The 24,173-nt window shown below is 35.2% G+C and overlaps 1 protein-coding gene across 9 annotated transcripts in view; it reads right to left on the bottom strand.

The window, feature by feature from the left end:
• The window catches only part of PPP1R12A (protein phosphatase 1 regulatory subunit 12A), a 164,533-nt gene that overhangs the window by 29,402 nt on the left and 110,958 nt on the right, over window positions 1-24,173 (bottom strand). For 3 of the 9 annotated variants that reach the window (XM_025284411.2, XM_006075137.3, XR_003108979.2), the window contains exons 9-18: window positions 23,827-23,951; window positions 17,423-17,539; window positions 16,826-17,041; window positions 15,506-15,600; window positions 12,905-13,009; window positions 11,859-12,026; window positions 11,287-11,463; window positions 1,941-2,031; window positions 697-891; window positions 288-456 (exon numbers count right to left, since the gene is read on the bottom strand). In XM_025284411.2, coding sequence (XP_025140196.1) covers window positions 288-456; window positions 697-891; window positions 1,941-2,031; window positions 11,287-11,463; window positions 11,859-12,026; window positions 12,905-13,009; window positions 15,506-15,600; window positions 16,826-17,041; window positions 17,423-17,539; window positions 23,827-23,951 — 1,458 coding nt within the window. The remainder of the gene's footprint in view (window positions 1-287; window positions 457-696; window positions 892-1,940; window positions 2,032-11,286; window positions 11,464-11,858; window positions 12,027-12,904; window positions 13,010-15,505; window positions 15,601-16,825; window positions 17,042-17,422; window positions 17,540-23,826; window positions 23,952-24,173) is intronic. The other 6 variants (XM_006075142.3, XM_006075139.3, XM_006075141.3 and 3 more) reach the window with 5 other exon arrangements.

Here is a 24,173-nt window from a genome sequence, read left to right as displayed (position 1 = left end):
TAGAAATAATCACCCCTCCAGTTTTTCTATACCAACTTCTATGCTGATCTATATAAAGATTTTTGAAGTCTTGGGCAATAAAGATACATGTATCAATGCCAGATCATACAATTTTCTGTTTTTATTTTCTACTTTTCTCATTCTCAACCATCATATTCTTTCTGGTTAGGTATAATGAGTCCCAGTTTAGGATGTTGGCTCTTTTCTGTTAAACTATATTAATTAGGAAAAACCAACTCAAAGAATTATCTGAAGGAAACAAAGTGTTTTCGAATTTTCATTCTTACCTCTTTCATTTTCCTTTGTTAATCCTCTGGAGTAAGCAGAAGTTATACCTACAAGACTATTTGGCCTGTTTAATTGACTTGAAGTATAAAGTGAACTGCTCATTGTAGAAAGTAAAGAGGAGGGAGTGGTTGAACTTGAAGTTGATACTGGTCTGTAGCGTTGATAAGTCTGTGAAACGTGAAAATTAACACCCATTTGAAATATTAAACACAGAAAAAACATAAAATATTTAAGTTCATTTTAAAGGAAAAGTAATGTTCTACTCATGTCAAGATAACTAAGACTTCCAGTTAAAATCCTTATGAGTAATTTGCATGTGGTTTGTTAGTAAATAAATCTCTTGCATTTTGAGAATCATAAGAACTACCCATGCCATATGACCTAGTTGTGTTGTTGGTATACTATTACCTCATCATATGTTCTGGAGTACTTTTGTTTATATTCATCTTCTCTAGATGTTTCTGATTCCTTCTTTTCTTCCTGCTTTTCTTTATCCTGTTTCTCTTTTTCCTCTTTTTCTTCATTTTCTTGTTCTCTGGTTCGGGTGGAACGACTCCTCCCTATTGTTTTTTCAGCTTCTTGAAGATCAGTCAATGTTACCCCCTGCACACAAAAAAAGATATGTTAAATTAAATATGAATGTATTACAAGTCAAATATTCATGTTTAGAACTGGTCTGCAAATTTAAACAGAATTTCTACTTAGCAAGTCATATTCATTCTATGAAGAATCATCATGAGCTAGCACAATAGTATGTACTGGGAAAGAAATAAAATATATGCAAGAAATTGTCTCTTTATTAAAGAAAGTAACAAAACAGCACAGGAACTGACCGTATGAATATAAATATTTGTAAGAAGTTCAAAGAAAGAAGGAAAAGCCAATATATACACTATTTATATATTAAAGTTAACATGTATTTATGAGTTTTTATATATGTAGATGAACAAAGAGAAGATTTCAGTAGGGCGGTAATTTTTGAAGGTTAAGTCCCCAAAAGGATAGGTTGAATTTTAAGACGTAAAGGTACAAACACATAAAAAACATGTTAAGATCCTATGAAATACATAGTTTAACTTGAAATGTAAGTAATGGTAAGGGTCAAATAGTTTAATCTGGACTTTGGAGCCCCTGAACCGCACGAAATGGAAGACAGAAAGAGATATAAGGGACATAATCAGAACGGCAAGGAGGTAAGAAGAGGATAATTAGCTGGAGTTGACATTTTTCTCATACTTGCACATCAGCTTTTTGAAATACCTAACATAAAATGCTTATTTCCCACCCCTTCCCAATACTCAGAATGATTTAATAATTATAAGACATCATATATGATTCATTTTTAACACTAATCAAATACTCTGAATCAGACACTATATTAGGAATAGAAACATAAATACTCAAAGAGATATACAAAGGCATACAAAACATGCCTTAACAGTAATAGCCATATGTAATATCAGATGAAATGTAATTAGATAAAATGTAATATTACCAGCATAGCCATATTTAAAGGGTTACAGTAGGATTACTAAAGCAACTTTTATATTTTAAGACTCATTCATATGATATACTGAGATCAATATTTGCACAAAATGTGAAAAGGGGAAACATAATTCTGAACTTTTATATATTACACACATTAAATATACCTGTGTTGATCTTCTAGACTGTCTTGCTTGTCTAGATCTTGCTTTTCTTTGGGATTCAGACTCTTCATCTCTAACAGGAGTGAGGTATGATCTACAGTAATAAATAAAAATCGTCAGTTGGAAATACATTACCTGTGAATGTAATCACACATGAATGTACATAAATGAAACATTTAAGTTTAGCATTTTAATGGATTTTAAGAAAGAGTTATCAGAAAATGGTTAGACCCATTCTGAAATTCAACAATGCAGTTTGATAGTTTTTTAGACTGTAACTACTCATATTAACATATATTTAAAAATATTTTTCCTATCCACAGTTTTGTTTTCTCAAACTTGTAATATCATATCTCTTAGCTCCTTTCAACATCATCCTAGATAATATGTGAAGCTATAGACTGTCAATGTCTTTTTATGGTAACATCATTAGGACTGAATGCAGTTTGTAGGGTGTAAGGTGACTAGTGAAGAAGCACGACTCCCTGCACTCCTGTCATCCTGCACTGACTAAAAATATTATTGGCAGACATCATATTTTTGTTCATACTTAAAGTTCTCTAAAACTTCAAGTACTGTCATATATGAACTCCTTTAAAATCAGCATCTTACTCTTCAGTCACTGAATTTCTGATACAGAAAATAACATTTGGTATTATCTTCACTAGATTTTACATTTTAAATCTAAGCCTAGCAGCGGTGGCTGCGCGGCAGGAGCTACTCCTCATCCAAGGTCAGGGGCGGTGGCCGAGAGGAGCTACCCCACGTCCAGGGTAAGGAGCAGCAGCTGCTCTTTGCAGGAGAAGCTGTGAAGAGATACCCCATGTTTAAGGTAAGAGAAACCCAAGGAAGACAGCAGGCGCTGAGAGGACGTCAGAGGGCAGACAGACTGAAACCACATTCACAGACAACAAGCCAATCTGATCACACGGACCACAACTTGTCTAACTCAATGAAATTAAGCCATGCCCTGTGGGGCCACCCAAGACGGACAGGTCATGGTGGAGAGGTCTGACAGAAAGTGGTCCAATGGAGAAGAGAATGGCAAACCACTTCAGTAGTCTTGCCTTGAGAACCCCATGAACAGTATGAAAGGGCAAAAAGATAGAACACTGAAAGATGAACTTCCTAGTTCATTGGTAGGTGCCCATTATGCTACTGGAGATCAGTGGAGAAATAACTCCAGAAAGAATGAAGGGATGGAGCCAAAGCAAAAACAACACCCAGTTGTGGATGGGACTGGTGATAGAAGCAAGGTCCGATGCTGTAAAGAGCAATACTGCATAGGAACCTGGAATGTCAGGTCCATGAATCAAGGCAAATTGGAAGTGGTCAAACAGGAGATAGCAAGAGTGAACGTCAACATTCTAGGAATCAGTGAACGAAGATGGACTGGAATGGGCGAATTTAACTCAGATGACCATTATATCTACTACTGTGGCCAGGAATCCCTTAAAAGAAATGGAGTGGCCATCATAGTCAACAAAGGAGTCTGAAATGCAGTACTTGGATGCAATCTCAAAAACGACAGAATGATCTCTGTTCGTTTCCAAGGCAAACCATCCAATGTCACGGGAATCCAAGACTGTGCCCCAACCAGTAAAGCTGAAGAAGCTGAAGTTGAATGGTTCTATGGAGACCTACAAGACCTTTTAGAACTAACACCTCAAAAAGATGTCCTTTTCATGATAGGGGATTGGAATGCAAAAGTAGGAAGTCAAGAAACACCTGGAGTAAGTGGCAAATTTGGCCTTGGAGTACAGAATGAAGCAGGGCAAAGGCTAATAGGCTTTTGCCAAGAGAACGCACTGCTCAAAGCAAACACCCTCTTCCAACAACACAAGAGAAGACTTTACACATGGACATCACCAGATGGTCAACACTGAAATCAGATTGATTACATTCTTTCCAGCCAAAGATGGAGAAGCTCTATACAGTCAGCAAAAACAAGAACGGGAGCTGACTGTGGCTCAGATCATGAACTCCTTACTGCCAAATTCAGACTTAAAATGAAGAAAGTGAGGAAAACCATTAGACCATTCTGGTATGACCTAAATTGAATCCCTTATGTTTATACAGTGGAGTGAGAAATAGATTTAAAGGGCTAAATCTGATAGACGGAGTGACTGATGAACTATGGACAGAGGTTCGTGGCATTGTACAGGAGACAGGGATCAAGATGATCCCCAAGAAAAAGAAGTACAAAAAAGCAAAATGGCTCTGAGGAGGCCTTACAAATAGCTGTGAAAAGAAGAGAAGAAAAAAGCAAAGGAGAATCGGAAAGATATAAACATCTCAATGCAGAGTTCCAAAGAATAACAAGGAGAGATAAGAAAGCCTTCCTCAGTGATCAGTGCAAAGAAATAGAGGAAAACAATAGAATGGGAAAGACTAGAGGTCTCTTCAAGAAAATAAGAGATACCAAGGGAACATGTCATGCAAAGATGGGCACAATAAAAGACAGAAAAGGTATTGACCTAACAGAAGCAGAAGATATTAAGAAGAGGTGGCAAGAATACACAGAAGAACTATATAAAAAAGATCTTCACGACCTAGATAATCATGATGGTGTGATCACTCACCTAGAGCCAGACATCCTGGAATGTGAAGTCAAGTGGGCCTTAGGAAGCATCACTACAAACAGAGCTAGTGGAGATGATGGAATTCCAGTTGTGCTATTTCAAATCCTAAAAGATGATGCTGTGAAAGTGTTGCACTCAATACATCAGTGAATTTGGAAAACTCAGCAAAGGCCACAGCACTGGAAAAGGACAGTTTTCATTCCAATCCCAAAGAAAAGCAATGCCAAAGAATGCTCAAACTACCGCACAATTCCACTCATCTCACACGCTAGTAAAGTAATGCTCAAATTCTCCAAGCCAGGCTTCAGCAATACATGAACAGTGAACTTCCAGAAGTTCAAGCTGGTTTTAGAAAAGGCAGAGGAACCAGAGATTAAATTGCCAACATCCACTGGATCATCGAAAAAGCAAGAGAGTTCCAGAAAAACATCTATTTCTGCTTTATTGACTATGCCAAAGCCTTTGACTGTGTGGATCACAATAAACTGTGGAAAATTCTGAAAGAGATGGGAATACCAGACCACCTGACCTGCCTCTTGAGAAACCTGTATACAAGTCAGGAAGCAACAGTTAGAACTGGACATGGAATAACAGACTGGTTCCAAATAGGAAAAAGAGTACGTCAAGGCTGTATATTGTCACCCTGCTTATTTAACTTACATGCAGAGTACATCATGAGAAACGCTGGACAGGAAAAAGCACAGCTGGAATCAAGATTGCCGGGAGAAATATCAATAACCTCAGATATGCAGATGACACTACCCTTATGGCAAAAAGTGAAGAAGAATGAAAGAGCCTCTTGATGAAAGTAAAAGAGGAGAGTGAAAAAGTTGGTTTAAAGTTCAACATTCAGAAAACTAAGATTATGGCTTCCAGTCCCATCACTTCATGCCAAACAGATGGGGAAACAGTGGAAATAGTCACAGACTTTATTTTTGGGGGCTCCCAAATCACTGCAGATGGTCACTGCAGCCATGAAATTAAAAGGCGCTTACTCCTTGGAAGCAAAGTTATGACCAACCTAGACAGCATATTAAAAAGCAGAGACATTACTTTGTCAATTAAGGTCCACCTAGTCAAGGTTATGGTTTTTTCAGTAGTCATTTATGGATGTGAGAGTTGACTATAAAGAAAGCTGAGCACCAAAGAATTGATGCTTTTGAACTGTGGTGTTGGAGAAGACTCTTGAGAGTCCCTTGGACTGCAAGGAGATCCAACTAGTCCATCCTAAAGGAGGCCAGTCCTGGGTGTTTATCAGAAGGACTGATATTGAAGCTGAAACTCCAATACTTTGGCCACCTGATGTGAAGCACTGACTCATTTGAGAAGACCCTGACGCTGGGAGGGATTAAGGGCTGAAGGGGAAGGGGACAACAGAGGATGAGATTGTTGGATGGCATCATCTACTCAATGGACATGCGTTTGGGTAAACTCCAGGAGTTGGTGATGGACAGGGAGACCTGTTGTGCTGCAGTTCTTGGGGTCGCAAAGAGTCAGACACGACTGAGGGACTGAACTGAACTGAACTGAAGCCTATGTTCCATCTTGTCACAAGGTATGGACAATTTCAAAAGCATGCAATCTACGTCAAAAGGTAAATAATGAATTAACGGGTTAAATAAGCAAAGACCAGACAGAACCATTAAGTTTATCAATAACCTATCATAACGCCGCTATCTCTAAAAGCTATTTTTTAAAAAATCCTCCTGGGTTAACTTTGGTTGTTTTTGTCAATTTGTAATTCATTCTGGTCTTCAGCCTTCATGACATTATTCACATATTCATGACAAACTTCGGAATTTTCTCTTTGTTTCAGGCCTTTTTAAAAAATCTGTTCTTTTAAAGCTCTAAGTTCAAAGAGTAAAACACATCATCAAACACCTTAATTACTATTTCTTCACAATTTTTTTTTATACATATGAATGCATCTTTCTCTCCATTCAAAGTCTTGAATTTTTTGGAATTTGTCTCTCTAAAACTAGACTACAAGATTCACTATTCTTAGTATTGCAAACTTGAAAAAAATCAAAGAGACTAAAACCTCTTAAAGTCAGCAATTTGGGGCTTTAGAAATGTCCTTACCTCAATATACATGCTGTTAATGAATAAGAGATTTAGAGGGTTACAGTGCCTTTTGGGTATTTTAAAAGGAAAATGAAAAATAGTATAGCAAAAGATAGAATTAATTTTAACCATAATAACTGATAAAGACTCAGTACAAATCCAATTGTTAGTAATCCATAAATATAGCTTTCTAGTAATATGACATTTTGAAACTATTCATCATTAGCTTTTTCAAAAGCTAATGCATATTTAGGCTAAGGTTCCAAATAGGAAAAGGAGTATGTCAAGGCTGTATATTGTCACCCTGCTTATTTAACTTATATGCAGAGTACATCATGAGAAACGCTGGGCTGGAAGAAGCACAGTTGGAGTCAAGATTGCCGGGAGAAATATCAATAACCTCAGATATGCAGATGACACCACCCTTATGGCAGAAAGTGAAGAGGAACTAAAAAGCCTCTTGATGAAAGTGAAAGAGGGGAGTGAAAAAGTTGCCTTAAAACTCAACATTCAGAAAACGAAGATCATGGCATCTGGTCCCATCACTTCATGGGAAATAGATGGGGAAACAGTGGAAACAGTGACAGACTTTATTTTTGGGGGCTCTAAAATCACTGCAGATGGTGATTGCAGCCATGAAATTAAGATGTTTACTCCTCTGAAGGAAAGTTATGACCAACCTAGATAGCATATTCAAAAGCAGACATTACTTTGCCAACAAAGGTCCGTCTAGTCAAGGCTATGGTTTTTCCAGTGGTCATGTATGGATGTGAGAGTTGGACCGTGAAGAAAGCTGAGCGCCGAAGAATTGATGCTTTTGAACTGTGGTGTTGGAGAAGACTCTTGAGAGTCCCTTGGACTGCAAGGAGATCTAACCAGTCCATTCTAAAGGAGATCAGTCCTGGGTGTTCATCGGAAGGAATGATGCTAAAGCTGAAACTCTAATACTTTGGCCACGTCATGCGAAGAGTTGACTCATTGGAAAAGACTGATGCTGGGAGGGATTTGGGGCAGGAGGAGAAGGGGACGACAGAGGATGAGATGGCTGGATGGCATCACCAACTTGATGGACATGAGTCTGAGTGAACTCCGGGAGTTGGTGATGGACAGGGAGGCCTTGGAGTGCTGTGATTTATGGGGTTGCAAAGAGTTGGACACGACTTAGCGACTGAATGAACTGAATATATTTCCTGTACATTTGATAGTCCCCATCTGATGTTTAGTTCCTTTCTCCTTCCCTGAGCTGTCTATACAGAGCAGACCTCTACGAATAGAACATAGAGAAGACAGAAAATTCATGTTTTTAGTATGTTTTTAATTCCAAAGAGCTAGTCATCAAAAAAGATGGCAGAATATACCAAATTTCATTGCTGCCTTAAACATTACTGTATCATATTGTCATACTGGATTTCTTCCTTGTAACTACATAGGGTATGTAATTTTACTTACTAGTCATAGACTGCCCACTATTTTCTGAACAATCCAAAGGTTATTTCTAAATTAAGGACTTTTCCCCCAGTAAAGGCAATTATTCTGTATATTATTTCTTTCCCTAACATTTACTGGCTGAGACATTTATATTTATTTATAATGGGAAGATCCCCTGGAGAAGGGAATGGCTACCCACTCCAGTATTCTTGCCTGGAGAATTCCATGGACAGAGGGGTCATGGGGTTGCAGAGAGTCAGACACAACTGAGCAACTGACATCTTTTTTTTGTTTGTTTTTGGTTTTTTTTGTTTGTTTCAATAATATTTATATTTTTGTCAACCAAATTACATCTCTAAAAAGCAATACCAACTCTTGCTTCTCACTCAGCACTTTTCCTTCCAGAGGGAAGATAAGTGGTCAAATGGGAGGTGGCTGAGTCAAGAGAAAATGGTAAAAATGAGTAGTTGTACGAAACCATGGGAATTCATACTACACATATGAAGTTATTGGTAAGGTAGTATTTTGCAGTTTGAAAAGGCTATGGAGTATTAGAAATACTTGAACAATGAAATAATTTTTCATCATGCTCCACCTGTCTGTCTATCTTGATATTCCCCGAGGCTTGCAGGATCTCAGTTCCTCCATCAGAGACTGAATCCAGGCCATGGTAGTGAAATCTTCCACTCTAGGCCACTAGGGAACTCATCTATTTAAAGTGAGCTTCTCCTCTCTTCTCCCTGATGCCTCCCCCCTCCAATTAATCAACTAAAAATTTTATAAAAACAGAAAATTCTAACCTAAACCTGATCAATAAAACCAGGAAAACTCAAAACTACTGTGGAACGTAATAGTGTACACAGTAACTGTATATAGTATTTAAAAGTGAATATGTAAAGGTATATAAAAACGGCATAAATGTATTAACATCTTTTTAAGCCACAGAATATTCAGGGCTTCCCTGGTGGCTCAGACAGTAACAAATCTGCCTGTAATGCAGAATATTAGAGTTCAATTCCTGGTTGGGAAGATCCCCTGGAGAGGGAATGGCAAACTCAAATCACCATATATACAATACAGGGGAAAATTTTCAACCATATACATTTTGAAATAATTAATAACATTTAATTAAAACATAAAACAGAGGAATTCCCTGGAAGTCCAGTGGTGAGGACTCTGAACTTTCACTGCTGAGGGCCCAGGGTTCAATCCCTGATCAGGGAACTAAGATCCCACAAGCTGAGTGGCCAAAAAAAAAAAGACAAACAGCAAGGTCAAAATTGCAAACAAGTATTTGACATCAAACAAAACACAAACATTAATATTACTGCAAACATCACTGAAACAAGACAAATTTTCTATAATATAGACTAGGAAAAATGTCAATAGACATTTTTTTCCTTACACTATAGGACCTGTTGTGTCTTAACATCACTAAATATTTAATTCACAATCTTTAAAATCTTACAGGATTAATTCTAAAAGGCTGAAACTTAATACTTTTCAACAACATAAAGAAATAAATCTGAGATTAAGAATCATAATTTACTAGTTCTGAACAACTGATGATTTGGGGGAGATAGTCATTGGCTTCGTCACTGGAAAAAAATTTTAAAGTATGGAATGCTAGAAATAGAAAGGATTCTAGAAGTCAAAAATTGTGAATTAAATACCTGATTTTACAGAAGAAGAAATTCTGACCCACAGAGAACTCTTATTTTAGGATTAAGGCAGACAAGGAGTAAAAAAAATCAAGAATTCTTAAACCTTTTCCCCTTTAACTGCCTTCCAAAAAAGGAAAGCCCTTAAATTTATTTTCACTAGAAGAGAATGAATGCCTATGATCCTCTAATTTCTGTTGACTAAGTGGTCTCACTGAAAACACCCCCAAACCTAAAACTTACTAAATTTAGAGAAAAATCAAGCAAGCATAATTAAAATATGATATGACCTGTACTGGTATTCAAATCACAAAATGCCTGTAGTGCTGTTGAAGTATCATTAACTTTCACCATAAAAATAGAAATGAAATACACTGACAGAAACTAAAGATGCAATGACAGGAAAGAAAAAAAATTTTAATCTAAAAAAAATTTTCAAAACATTTAACATTTTGTTACTTTCCATATAATCACTAGAAATTTACTGTAAAGATGCTACCACTTTTACAGCAAGCCATGCATTTTGCTAGGCATCAGAGACAAAAGATATATAAGACTGTCTGCATATGAATACTATGTGCCAGAAATAAAACCAGATTAATCTGGTTGGTAATTTAGTTACAGAAAATATCAGTTATGTGGCTAATTCTGAAAGAATAAAATATTTAAAGAGGTTACATTTAGTTTCCTAAAATATTCTTTCCCAAGAGGTAAAACCAAATTCAAAGCTAGGGACAAAGAGCAATACAGCAGACAGAAAGAACCCTGCACAGATTCTCCTGTAATCTTGGGCCTAGCCTTACTTAGCTCTCACACTAATCATATAAAAGTGGCAAAGTCGCTTAATATTGTTGGGACTCAGTTTTCTTCTGTAAAGGATATCATAAAAGATAATAGTAAGTTCCTTTCCACATCTGTGATTCCATACCAATTGGCTGCAACAGGAAGAAGAGAGCAGTGCTCTAAGTATGTTTTAGCACACAAAATAAATTCACAGACTCTCTAAAAAATTTAACAAGTGTCTTCTATGTTCAAATACCAGAATTTAAACTTCAGAAATAAGTGAATGTATTAAACATATGTAAAATTATTTGGCTAACACATATGCCTAAGAAGGCATTCTTAAACAAGGGAATTTTAAAATGAAAATTTCAAATATAACAACAACAAAAAGGAACCTGTTAAGCATCAAATTTCTTAACAATGAAGTAGAAGGGGGAAACAATGAGAAGAATAAAAAACTTGTCTTTTTCATGTTACATCTAATTTTCTGTGAGTATGATTTGCTTGATATGTGTTCAGAGCACGTATTTAGATCTTCACTACAAAAATTTTTTGAATTCTAACAACCATTAAAACTAAGATGGCTAAGTAAGATAACTGCCTGGCTCAGTGCCTTTAAACAAGAACTGTCACAGGTGGATTACCAAGTCTAAATGCTAATAATTGCTAATTATATCAATTTACAGAGTTTTAGCTGACATAGGTTATCACATTGTATTAACCTACTGAAGAGACGGACATCAACTTTCCAAGATTAAAAAACAGAACAAAACAGACAATTTACATCATTGGGCAAGATATATCAGCAGTGCTACTATGACCTGTACACACCTGCGTCTCTCCCTGACCTCTGCAGTGGAGGAGACAGTGCCAGCAGTAGTTGTAGTCAGGGTTGTGGTAGAAGCTGCAGCATTAACAACAGTTGGAGCAACAGGAATGGTCACTGCCGTAGGAACACTGTCCTTTTCCTTTTCAGTACTATCCTCAGCCCACAAACGATTTGAGGTACTATAGCACCATAAGCAGCAACACAAAAAGAGAAAAGGAAAACAGCTAAACAATGAAAGCACTTTCTAGCAGCTGAAAACATGTGACTACAGGGATGGATTTTTTTTTTAAACACAACGTGAGACATCTTTCAACCATGAACCAAAAAGTTCACCCAGAGCTGTCAAAGAGAAACTTACATTTTAAGACGCTTAATTCAAGGAAAAGTTCTTAAGTCAGGAACTTAATTTTTTTCCCCAGACATTTAATTGCCTCTTTTGGAACCAATTTTTGTTTGTAAATAATTTTAACCAGGTCAATGAAAAAATCCAGAGCCCCACAATCTTCTACACAAAAATGCATGCACATACATAAGCACACAGGAGGCCTGAACACAAAATGTATCTGTGACTCACCTGCTTTGTGTGCCTGCTGAGGAAGAACCCGTTGTAATCTTTGTAGTAGTGCTTGTGCTGGAAAGCAGGCTTTTCTGAAGCCCAGCTGCAGAGGTAACTGTTGGTGTTGATGTGGTGCTTGGAACACTAGAACTAATCAAATCATCTTGTCTTCTACCAAAGGAGCAACTAAAGGAAAGAGTCATATCTATATAGGATGTGTCTGTAGGTGTATTCTATAGTCAATGTCTATACATTATACAGATTCACAAGGCTAGGAAAAAAATCTTAAAAACTGTGTTCCTAAATACACCACCGGCTCCAGCACCAAGAGTTGCACCTACAACTTGCTAGAGTCTAGATGATTTCACTAATTTGGTAGTGTATCATTTTACTAAACCCCCACCCACCAACAAGATTTAAAGATGATCTGACAGCTTACATTTCTGGAACTGCTCTATGTCATATGGACATGCCTGGAAAAACACTTTGGTTTTACGCAGGGGAAGTTAAGACTAACATTTTTGAAAAAAAAAAAAAAAAAAGTTTCGGCAATGGGTCACAGCCTTAGGAGTGACCCATGCCTGTATTGTATCTGTTGATCTTTTAGTCTTTTTGATTGCTTTTAGCAGAAAAAATAATGCATAGATATTCTACTCCCTCTCCAATATATTACCAACATTCCAATTCATGGCATTTCTACTACTCTGAGTTCTAACACAAGTAAAAACTTTTCAAGTCACCAAATGAGATAAATCAAGTTACTATTTCAAATGCTCCAATTACATAATTGACTTGTATGTAATTATATACAGAATTCCTTTTCAATATAATCTAAAAGATACTTCAAAATATTTAATTTAAAAATACATAATAGGAAGGCATAAGTAGGAGCAAATTTTCAACCTGTTGTTAAATATAGATTCTGTGTCTTTAAATGAAGGTTTATTTAAACAACAAAAAATATATAAAGGCACATTTTTAATATTAAATTGAGAGCTCCAAACAAACTGCCTCATATTTTAATAAAAGAATACATCAACGTTACTTAAGAATTATATTATTACCTTTTGTGATAAGTTGATCCTTCATTAATTGAGCTATTCTTTTTAAGATCATCTTCCCATTTTCTTCTTGTATATGAACTACTTGTTCGCAAACTTGAAGAATCTCTGTGGAAAAAAAAATCCTTCAGATTCTGGCAGATAATTTTAAAATAGAGTTAAAGAAGCTGCACATTAATAAACACAGTAGAAGTAGAAACTAGTAAAATCCCTTAGAAAAACACTTTGGAATATTTATTAAGAAATGAAAGTAATTCACTAAGATTCCAGTTCTAAGATTCTATACCTAAGGAATAATTCTACCTATGAGGGGAAATAGAAATGTCTATAGACATTTTATTTATGATGACAAAATATTATATAATTTCAGTGTCCATAGTTTGGGCAGGGGGAATGGTGACTTTAATATCAGCAGATCTACTCTACAAATACTATGTACTGATGAAAAACAATGTTTGTTGAATTACATGCTAACATCAGTTCAGTTCAGTCGCTTAGTCGTATCCAACTCTTGGTGACCCCAAGGATTGCAGCACGCCAGGCTTCCCTATCCATCACCAACTCCTTTGCTCAAACTCATGTCCATGAATCGGTACTGTCATCCAATCATCTCATTCTTTGTATCCCCTTCTCCTCCTGCCTTCTATCTTTCCCAGCATCAGGGTATATTCTAAGGAGTCAGTTCTTCGCATCAGGTGGCCAAAGTATTGGAGCTTCCGCTTTAGCATCAGTCCTTCCAGTGAATATTCAGGAATGATTTCCTTTAGGATTACTGACTGGATTGATCTTTGTGCAGTCCAAAGGACTCTCAAGCATCTTCTCCAGCACCACAATTTGAAAGCATCAATTTTCAGCATGCAGCCTTTTTTACTGTCCAACTCGCACAACCATACATGACTACTGGAAAAACCATAGCTTTGACTGTGTGGACCTTTGTTGGCAGAGTGATGTCTCTGCTTTTTAATATGCTGCCTAGGTTGGTCATAGCTTTCCTTCCAAGAAGCAAGCATCTTTTAATTTCATGGCTGCAGTCACCATCTGTAGTGATTTTAGAGCCCCAAAATTAAAGTCTGTCACTGTTTCCACTGTTTTCCCATCTATCTGCCATGAAGTGATGGGACCAGATGCCATCATCTTCGTTTTTGAATGTTGAGCTTTAAGCCAACTTTTTCACTCTCCTCTCCTCTTTCACTTTCAACAAGAGGCTCTTTAGTTCCTCTTTGCTTTCCACCATGAAGGTGGTGTCATCAGCATATCTGAGGTTATTGATATTTCTTCCGGCAATCTTGATTCCAGCTTGTGCTTCATCCAGACTAGCGTTTCAAATGATGTACTCTACATATAAGTTAAATAAATAAGCAGGGTGACAATACAGAGCCTTGACATACTCTTTTCCCAATTTGGAACCAGTCTGTTGTTTCATGTCTGGTTCTAACTGTTGCTTCTTGACCTGCATACAGATTTCTCAGGAGGCAGGTCAGGTGGTTCTGATATTCCCATCTCTTTCAGAATTTTCCACAGTTTGTTGTGATCCACACAGACAAAGGCTTTGGCATAGTCAATAAAGCAGAAGTAGTTGTTTTTCTGGAACTCTCTTGCTTTTTCAATGATCCAATGGATGCTGGCAGTTTGATCTCTGGTTCCTCTGCCTTTTCTAAATCCAGCTTGAACATCTGGAATTTCTCAGTTTACTACTGTTGATGCCTGGTTTGGAGAATTCTGAGCATTTATTTGCTAGCATGTGTGATGAGTGCAATTGTGTGGTAGTTTGAGCGTTCTTTGGCATCGCCTTTCTTTGGGATTGGAATGAAAACTGATCTTTACAGTCCTGTAGCCACTGCTGAGTTTTTCAAATTTTCTGAATGAGTGTAGCACTTTAACAGCAGCATCTTTTAGGACTTGAAATAGCTCAGCTGGAATTTCATCACCTCTACTAGCTCTGTTTGTAGTGATGCTTCCTAAGGCCCACCTGACTTCAGACTCCAGGAGTGAACATCGACATTTTAGTAATCAGTGAACCAAAATGGACTGGAATGGGCAAATTTAATTCAGATGACCATTTTATCTACTAGGGCAAGAATCCCTTAGAAAATATGGAGTAGCCCTCACAGTCAACATGCTAACATGTAAGACTGCTTATGAGATCTCAGGTGAAAGAAAAAGACACAAACTGAATACTATAACATGACTACAATCATTATTAAAAAGTTCTCATACTCTATATGTGCTGAAAAGTGAAGAAACAAACTAAAATGTTGTCAGTGATTAAGTAATGGCTTTTTCTCCCTTCTTTCTCCTTTTGCATGATGTTCCAAATATTTAGAAGCATATGCTAGTCAGCAACCTCATCTGCCACCACTGTCCTTTCCCTCTGATACAAACATAATGCCTTTATTTATACTGTTATTTCATGAACATACCAAATTCTGTACCCCCTCAGATCCACGTACCGGGTGTTATTACTATTAGAACACCCTCCATTTCTTCCTGAAATCTACATACCATGTAATAAGAACCCAACCCTCATATTTTAACTCTCATGCTAGATAGTAAAGATTTCATAGTAAAAAAACAAATAAATAAAGCAAATGACAATGAACCCACCTGTTTTCTTTCTCTTCAATGTCAGATGTACTGGCAAGCCGCCTTGGTATTGTAGGCGCAACATATGCAAGCCTAGTTCCTTTACTATCTTTCTCCTACACAAAGGCGAGAAAAAAAAGAGTGAAAATAAATCAGTGCGATGATTACAGGTGCTGCTAAAAGTATGGAAAAAGTATGCAACAACGTATAATTACACAGTCATCACAGTTTATTTGATAGTATTTCCATCATTCCTAGCTAAACTCTAAAACTGATGTCTATCAATACTCAAGGACTATAAGCACTAAATGACAGTGCTCAAATTAATTTTCTTTTCTTTCTCTCTTAATCAAGAATTAGATCATTTTAACATAAGAAAAATTCCTCCCCATTTTAATGACTGTTTCTAAAACTTCTGTAACATATTATTTACTGTAACATAGTATTATAAGACAAAACATCCTTATTTTTTTCAGAGAGAAGAGTTCTCAAATATGATTCACTGTAAGTCTCAATTATTTACATTATATAAGCTATTTACTACTTTTATATTCTATGCTTTAAAAATATAATTATATAAAACAAAAAATTATTTCAATTATATTTATCCAAATCTAAGAGTGTAGATGCCATGTAATGGAATCTGTTATATTCTCATTATATGGTATCCACCAAGTACTTGGAGACAATAGGACAATAAATTTATAAAAAATAAAAATCCTAACAATACTTTATGAATAATTCATTTCTGAATTTCAGTACATATAAATAAACATTCTTATATAGTACAAGAAAACTATATGGAAAAATATCTGAGTACTAAAAATGCAATGGAAAATAAATAATCCAGTTACATAAAATAGCATTGAATGAACTGTGGTACACTGTATTTAATGCAATTTAATAATGCCTTTCAAAATACAGCTTTTAAAATTGCTCACTAGGACAAAGCTGGGATGTATCAGATGAAAAAGTAGGTAAAGAAATTGTAGATATTGGATAAATGCAACCTATGAGTATAATCACAGTCTAAAACAAATGCATTCCTAAATTTTGAAAATCTTTCTTAATAAATAAAATTAGCTTATCACTTGATAGATTTTACAGACTAAAGGATTCCTGTAATTGAGTACAGTCTCATAATTTATGTTTTGGGTAAATACATCTTATCTCCCCAATAATTATATTCCACATAGATACTGGCTGAAGGTAGGTACATTTGTATTTTCATGTCATTCATTAAGTCAAGTGAATTAAGTTGATATACAGATATAATAATGATACACAGTAGAGAACCACTTGTTATAGTTCTTATAGAAACCAAATTGTGAAACAGATTACCTTTTCTTTATTATCCAAAGAGGAGGAAAGTCTGGGACTGGAAGCTGAGCGCATGACACCTGCAGTGTCTTTTTCCTTCTGAGCTTCTTTAGATGCTGTGATTTCTGCAAGTGCGCCGTAACTGCCCGTCTTTCTAAGTCCTAACCTCCAAGATGCAGGGGACTCATCTTTTCTCTCTTCTTCTTTGGGAGAAATTTTTGTAGCTGAAGTTGGAAACTGTTTTTATTTTATTTTTCAGGAAAAGGAAAAAAATTATCAAGACCGATCAGTTCTTAAACTGGAAAGGAGAAGCTTACAGATTAAACACTTTAAAATTACAGTTAATAGTTTCAGGAGAAACACTTACTAAGCAGGTTAATGTCTTAGTCAAAATGTAAAGATCTAAAACTGAAAAAAGAAATATTACCTGTCGAGATGTTAGGTTTAAGAACACACACTCCACACTTTGTATCACACAGAAAAATTATGATGCAAATACAGAGAAGAGAAATGAGCACACCATAATGACTTAAAACCATGCATCGTTGAAACCAATATTCACATTAAACTTGTTATGTTGTAACCTAATATAAATCCTTGCACATGGAAAAGCCTCACCATAGATTTTTCGCCCTTACTGGGCACAAGAACAATGCCAGTTTTGCGCAAGCCCTGCCTCCACGATGCGGGATCTACTGATTCCACCACAGGCATGATAGGAGCAATGAAATCATACTAAAGCCAATTAAAATAAGACAGGTAAAGAGACACAGATTGAAAGTTTGAAAATATAAAAGGAAGTTATGAGCAAAACAGACTTTTCTCCTTTTTTAAAAGAATTTTATAATAAAGTAAAACCCCGATACTGGGTAACTCTCCAATCTTTAATAAGAGTCACTGGGAATAAGTTCCAGTTTTAGTATAAGAGCATTCGAAAAAATCTAACTGAGAAATTTCTAACGCAGTTAAAGGCACAGAGAGCTGGTAATATTCTAGTATGGAGTGAACTACTGCACTTGAATTTTGTTTTTATTCACTTTGTACTAGAGTTAAAAAATTTTAAATCCATCATCAACAACAAAAGTAATCATCAATATATATCTAATCATAATATTAAATTCATTAATATTTTAAATATCATAGCCTTAAATTTATCATTGGATTTTTCTACCAAACATTAAACATGTCAGCTAAAAACTAATTTTGTACAAATATTTATTTCACTTCAGTTTTCCAACAGCCCTAAAAACGAAACACCCATAATCTTTAAACTAGTTCACTTCATCAACTGCACTTAGAGTTTAAATATTTAACCACAGTTAAATATAGACAGTTAACACAGCAACTAACTAGTTACTACAAGCACAGGATATGGATAATTAAACAATTAAACAACCCAAAACAACCTTTCTTTCACATTTATAGCCCAGGTTTACCATAACAGAAGTTTAAAAGAACTTGTTAAAAGCACCATAATGTTGGATACTTTCTAGACAAAAAAGTCTCTAGTATTTCCAGTAATTAATTCCTATCAATAAGGTTGAAAAGAGACTCAAGACATAACAGCATTTCTCAGTTTCCAAAATGTGCACTGAGGCATTCAAGATGCAAGAACAAAATCACAGGAGTGCTGTGGAATGTTTTAAAATTTTAAGTGAAGTACAGTGACATCTGTTGGACACAGCACAAACTGCCATTACTAACTTATTTGTAGTAACTACTTAATAAATGAAATAAAGAGGTATTCCTTTGGGCCAAATGGCACTGTGAAAAAAAATCAGTAAAGCACTAAAGTCTCCCTTGGCTGAGAAAGTCCAGGAAGCTCTGTAATATTTTACTCAGTATGATAGGCACTGCGATGATTCCTTACTGATTTCAGAGTTTAATGTCACACTACTCGAGAACACAGGCTGGCAAACTTTTTTTCTACGAAAGGTCAGGTTGTAAATTTTAGGCTTTAACTACTCATCTATGCTGTTACAGTACAAACCCAGCCATGGGTAACATACAAGTGAATGAACGTGGGTGTGTTACAATAAAACTTTATTTAGGGGCAGTGAAGTTAGAATTTGTGTCACAAAATACTCTTTTTCTTTTAATCTTCCCCTGCCTCTGCCAACCATTTAAAAATATTAAAAGCATTCTAATTTGCAGACTGTACAAAAAACAGGTAGCGGGCCAGGTTTGGCCCACAGACTATGGTTTGCTAATCCTCTCTGCCCCTAGAACCTTCCTCAAACTAGAAACAAATCTTACTCTTCCATGATAAAATAGTAAATAATATTTGCTGAATGTTACAACAGAAGCGACATTTAACAAATGTTCACTTGTGTCAGGCCTAAAAGAAGTGCTTCATATGGGTTATCTCATTTAGTCCTGCAACCACCCAATGAAATAGAACTTTACCATCATTTTAGAGTTGAGAAAAATGAGGCAGTATTATCAAGTTAGAAATTTTGTTGCACTGTTAAAACTGATATACCTCCTCTCTATCTAACATAAATTTTAATTTAAGAACTCGTTATCTGTTCAAAGGCATCTTTCTATTTCTGGTGTATAAATGAACCTCTTTGAGTTAACTCAAGAATACCTATTCCCTGAGATTCTTCTTTTTGTTTTTACAACCAGGACACTATTTTGACTTTCCTATTCTTCTTACTACCCCCATTCTTGGTCTTTTTGTTGCTGTTGTTGTAACAAATTTCCTTGTCATAGCCCTGTAACATAAGCACTCCAGTAGTCTGTTCTCATATATCCTATCTTCTCTTTATATTTCCTTCTGAGTGCTGGGAGTAGGGTCTTCTTTATATCCTCATGCATTGTATTCAGCTTCTTCTCAAATGTGTTATTCTGCAACTCAATCTCACTCCTAATGTCCCAGTTCTGAACTTCTATTTACCTGTAGAATGGACTATAGATAAGGAAAACTGGAACCGGAAACGGAAACAATGTGTAAAGTGTAACACCTTTATTTCCAAACCAGCTCTTTCTTGGTTCCCTATTTCTGTTACGGGCATCAGTAATCTATTCAATCCCTAAAAAAAATTTTTTTGGCCACGTTGTGCAGGCATGTGGGATGTGGGATTTTAGTTCCCTGATCAGGGATCAAATCCACGGTCCCTGCAGTGGAAGCAGGGAGTCTTAACCATTGGACTGTGGAGGAAACCCCAATCCCCTGCATTTGCAACTTGAAAGTCATGTTAGACCTGTTCTTTGTCATCTTCCTGCAATTATAAATTAAGTGACAAGTCTCTAAACCTCCTCCTCTCCTTTATATAAGACCACTGCCACTCTTCTGATTTATATTATCATGTTGGGAAACTTCAATGACTTTCTAATAAACCTTCTCTCACTCAGTCTCTCGCCTTCAAATACACCTGTACATTGGTATCAGAATAATATTCTATAAAGAATAATTCTCTCACGGCCTTGTTCAAATATCTATGATTCCCTATATCTATCAGATCACAAAAACGTTACCATAGGAATGAAAACATTTCACAGTTTGGCTCTACTTTTCCTGTTTCACTTCATATATGTATCCTGTAAATTAATCAAATTTGACAACTCATTTTTCCTGAAAAAATACTCTATATTATCCCTAATCACATCGTTTCTCTTCCGTTTCAACAAACTATACAAACTCTCTTCTCTGTTAGGAGTACTACCTACACATTCTTTAAGATCTGTCACAAATGTCCTAACTCCACTATCTCAAATCAAAAATGATTTCTTCCGTTTTAAAACCACTGTTTTACAATTATACACTTTTATTGGTATACTTCATATACCCACAGCACCTAGTCTTTTATTGAATTTTATTATATACAATAATTAGGTTCAATTAGCAAGAACATGTAATCAAGACAACTCTAAATTTTTACCATCTAGTAAAGACAATCTAGTTTACATGTACTGGAATGTATGTGTAGACAGCAGAATAGATAATCTTTTTTAGAGATTCCAACAATATTTACTTTGACTACAGAGTTATATATATAAACATTGTTAGTTAAACTTATTGTTAGTTAAAATGTTAACTAACAATAAACTTACTGTTAAGATAAAGTTTTAATATAAAACATTATTTAACTTATTAAGTTAAATAATGAAATAAACTTACTATTTAGTTAAATCGTAAGATCAAACTAATGGTTTTACAGTTAATATATCCACAAATTATAGGCTTGATCTCATTGCTACAGAAATAGTTCTGCAATTTTAGCTGACAAGTCAACAACTGAAGAGAAGAACTTTTAAAGTGAATACATCTATGTTTCTCTATAGTTGTCAGGAGTTATTACAGAATATAAGTGATATTTAATACTGTTTTAGAGCTTTCAGGGTTGTGATCTATTCCTTGTCATGAATGTTCATGTGTATGTGTGTCTATTTATATAAGGCTTATGCACTGGTGGAAGAAGCTAGAGAACTTAAGACAACTGTGTCTAAAAAACAGAAGTTGAGGAGTGAGTGGCAACCTAAAAATAGAACTCTTAATTACAAAATCTTTTAGAATGCATTTATAAATTAAGAATTCATCTAAGGAAATTTGTTAGGTCTCTAAGTTACAGGGAAAATCTTAAAACGTTAAAAAAAAAAACTAAAATGCTAAATTAAAGTAAATACAGTATCACTGACTATAACAGGCTTTAAAAGTCATACATAATACTGATTAAATTTTAAAATACTTCATTCTTTTGTACAAGACTTTATTACTTTGAATAAAATTTGGCCATAAAACATTACGAACAAATACTGAAACAAAATAATCTTTAAAGTAATCTTCAACTTGAGAATAAAATGCAGTTTCTAAATATACAAATTAGAGAAACAATTGTCATTAGGTCAACTTAATTAAGAATTAGAATCAATTCTGATTAATAATTGATAATAAAATAAGAACTTTTATAGCAAAGAGATAATTGGCCCACTCATCTAACAGAGCTATTAAGCATTTGCTTTCAGTGAGGGCAGTTGGCATAAACTGAGAAGTAACCTGCCATAAATCTAGGGTTATGTTTGAGAAAAATATAATTGATAAGAAACCTACTGTAATTATTTGACTACAGTAGGAAAGAGACTGCTTAGCTAAATACTCAAAAGACTAACAGCTGGCTTCTTGGCGGGAATGGAGCTTATGGGAACTTTTTGATAACTTTGTAGTTCTAACAGATAATAAATCAAAAGAGTTAAAGTTCAGTATTCACTGAAGAAGTAAAATGGGGTTCTATAATTAAATAAACCTTTAGTTAAAGCAGCTCATGGTAACTCCCATTATGATAACTATCTTGAAAACTTTGCAGACAGACTGCTTCTGGAGAATTTAATTTTAAAGCATATATAAATTATGGCCATTTGAAGATAGTTTCTAATTGCATTTAAGAAGCCCTCAGTTCTAGAATATAGAAGGTGAGATGATTTAGTCAGAGTCTCCTGATATTCAAACTGTACAAGTGAAATTCATGTTATTTCTACCATTAAAAATTCACTCTACTGCTTTCCTTTGGAAGAGTTTCAGGGGAGGATTATTAATAATAGTACGGGTCTTTCTCTAGCTTATGATTTTAAAAGGCTCAAATTGTGGCCACTTGGTATCAAATCCAAAGAATAGCAAAACTGACAATATGATAGAACTGCTGTGGGGATTTAAAATCAGTCCTCAAACCAATGCAAACCAAATAATGTCAGAAAAGCAACAAAATAAGAAGTCCAAAGGCAGAGACATGATAAATAAATACAATGTGTAATTTGTGAGTGGACCTTTAATTTGAAAAATCAAAAATTTTGAAAAATTAAGAAAAAACCCTGAAAAGTCAAAAAAATCTAGATTTGAAAAATCCAGAAAGGTATTACTAGGAGGACAACTGGGAAAATTCTGAGTATGGTTGGTATATTAGCATAAATAATGTTTTATATCAATGTCAAATTTTCTAAGTATATTGATTTCACTGTGGTAATGAAGGATAATGCACTTGTACTTAAATACATACTCAAGTATTCAGGAATACTGTGTTACAGTGAAAGCAGTCAATTCTTAAAACAGTTCTGAGAAAAGAAAAAAAAGGGTGAGTGCCTATGTGTGTGTGCGTGCACAAACGTGTAATAGAGAGGGAAATGAGTTTGCTCATAAAAGACAGGTAAGGGCTGGTAGGGAGAAGCCTTTAAAACGAGACCAGTAGGTTAAAGAAGAAGAAAAAAAAAAAAAAAAAAAAAAAAAAAACCCCACAGAAAAACCCTTAATCTTTAATATGGGTTTAAAAGAGTATGGGTTCTGAAACATCAGGGAAAAGAAGTCTTGAACATCAACACACTAAGTTGGAAAGCACTGTTTGGTGGAGAAAGTAAAGTAGGAAGGATAATAAATAAATGGAGAACAAAATAAGGAAGAGGAAGAAATGAAACTAACATTTTGGGAGCACTCAGTCACTAGCCAAGCTCTTTCAATTACTGCTTAACAATGATAACTTATTTTCTCTCTTTACTATCATTTTTGTTTTGTCCTTTTTAGGGAGAACACATAAGGAAGATAGTAACTCGCCTAGAGTCACAACAACTAACAAGAGGTGGGGTCAGCAGCTGACCTTTGGTTTGTTCAGACATACCTGGTGCTTTGTAAATGAACTAGAAAATCAAGATTCCAGTTGCCTTAGTGACCTGTGGCAGTTTTTTTCATGCTTAACTTATACACACGTCAAATTACCAAAAAGTACCTTTACTCAATAGAAATAAAAGATACAAAACTCTTGTTTCTCAAAAGTCAAAGGAAATAAAAAACTACCATGCTCAATAGTTTCTTATACGAAAAATTTTATTTTTCTCCTCTTTATTTTTTTAATGATTAACTAATATCAACTGCAAAAAGTATTTGAAAAAAGAATGTAACAGGTTCAGCAGAAATCTCAGTAAAGAAAAAGTATTTTTATTCTAAAACCTTAAACTTAGAACTGTCTTCATGCTTTAACTCAAATGGTACTTACACAGAATACATTTATTTTTTAACAAACACAATTTTGTCTTACCTTCTTAATAGGTGATGTAGGTGTTGGCTGACCAGATGACACAGTAGGTGTTGTAACAGCTACAGGAGCTGCTTGTGTACTAGAAGTATTGGCATTAGTTACAGAAGCCATGGGTTTTGTCTTATCTTTAGGAGGAAAAAAAAGAAAAAGAACATTAAGAGTCATGATTCTAGATGAGTTCAGCTTCAGAGGTATTTAAAATAGTATTTAATACTGTATATCTGTTTTCCCACTATCATCCCTTTTAACAAGAGAATTTTTCAAGGAGTTTCTAGAAATGTCTCAATATGTACAAGACTTAAATAAGAACATGACACATAACCAGACTTTTAAGAATAAAAAGCACA

This window comes from Bubalus bubalis, chromosome 4 (genome assembly GCF_019923935.1).
Source record: "Bubalus bubalis isolate 160015118507 breed Murrah chromosome 4, NDDB_SH_1, whole genome shotgun sequence".
NCBI lineage: Eukaryota > Metazoa > Chordata > Mammalia > Artiodactyla > Bovidae > Bubalus > Bubalus bubalis.
This window is presented reverse-complemented; position numbering and strand designations above follow the sequence as displayed.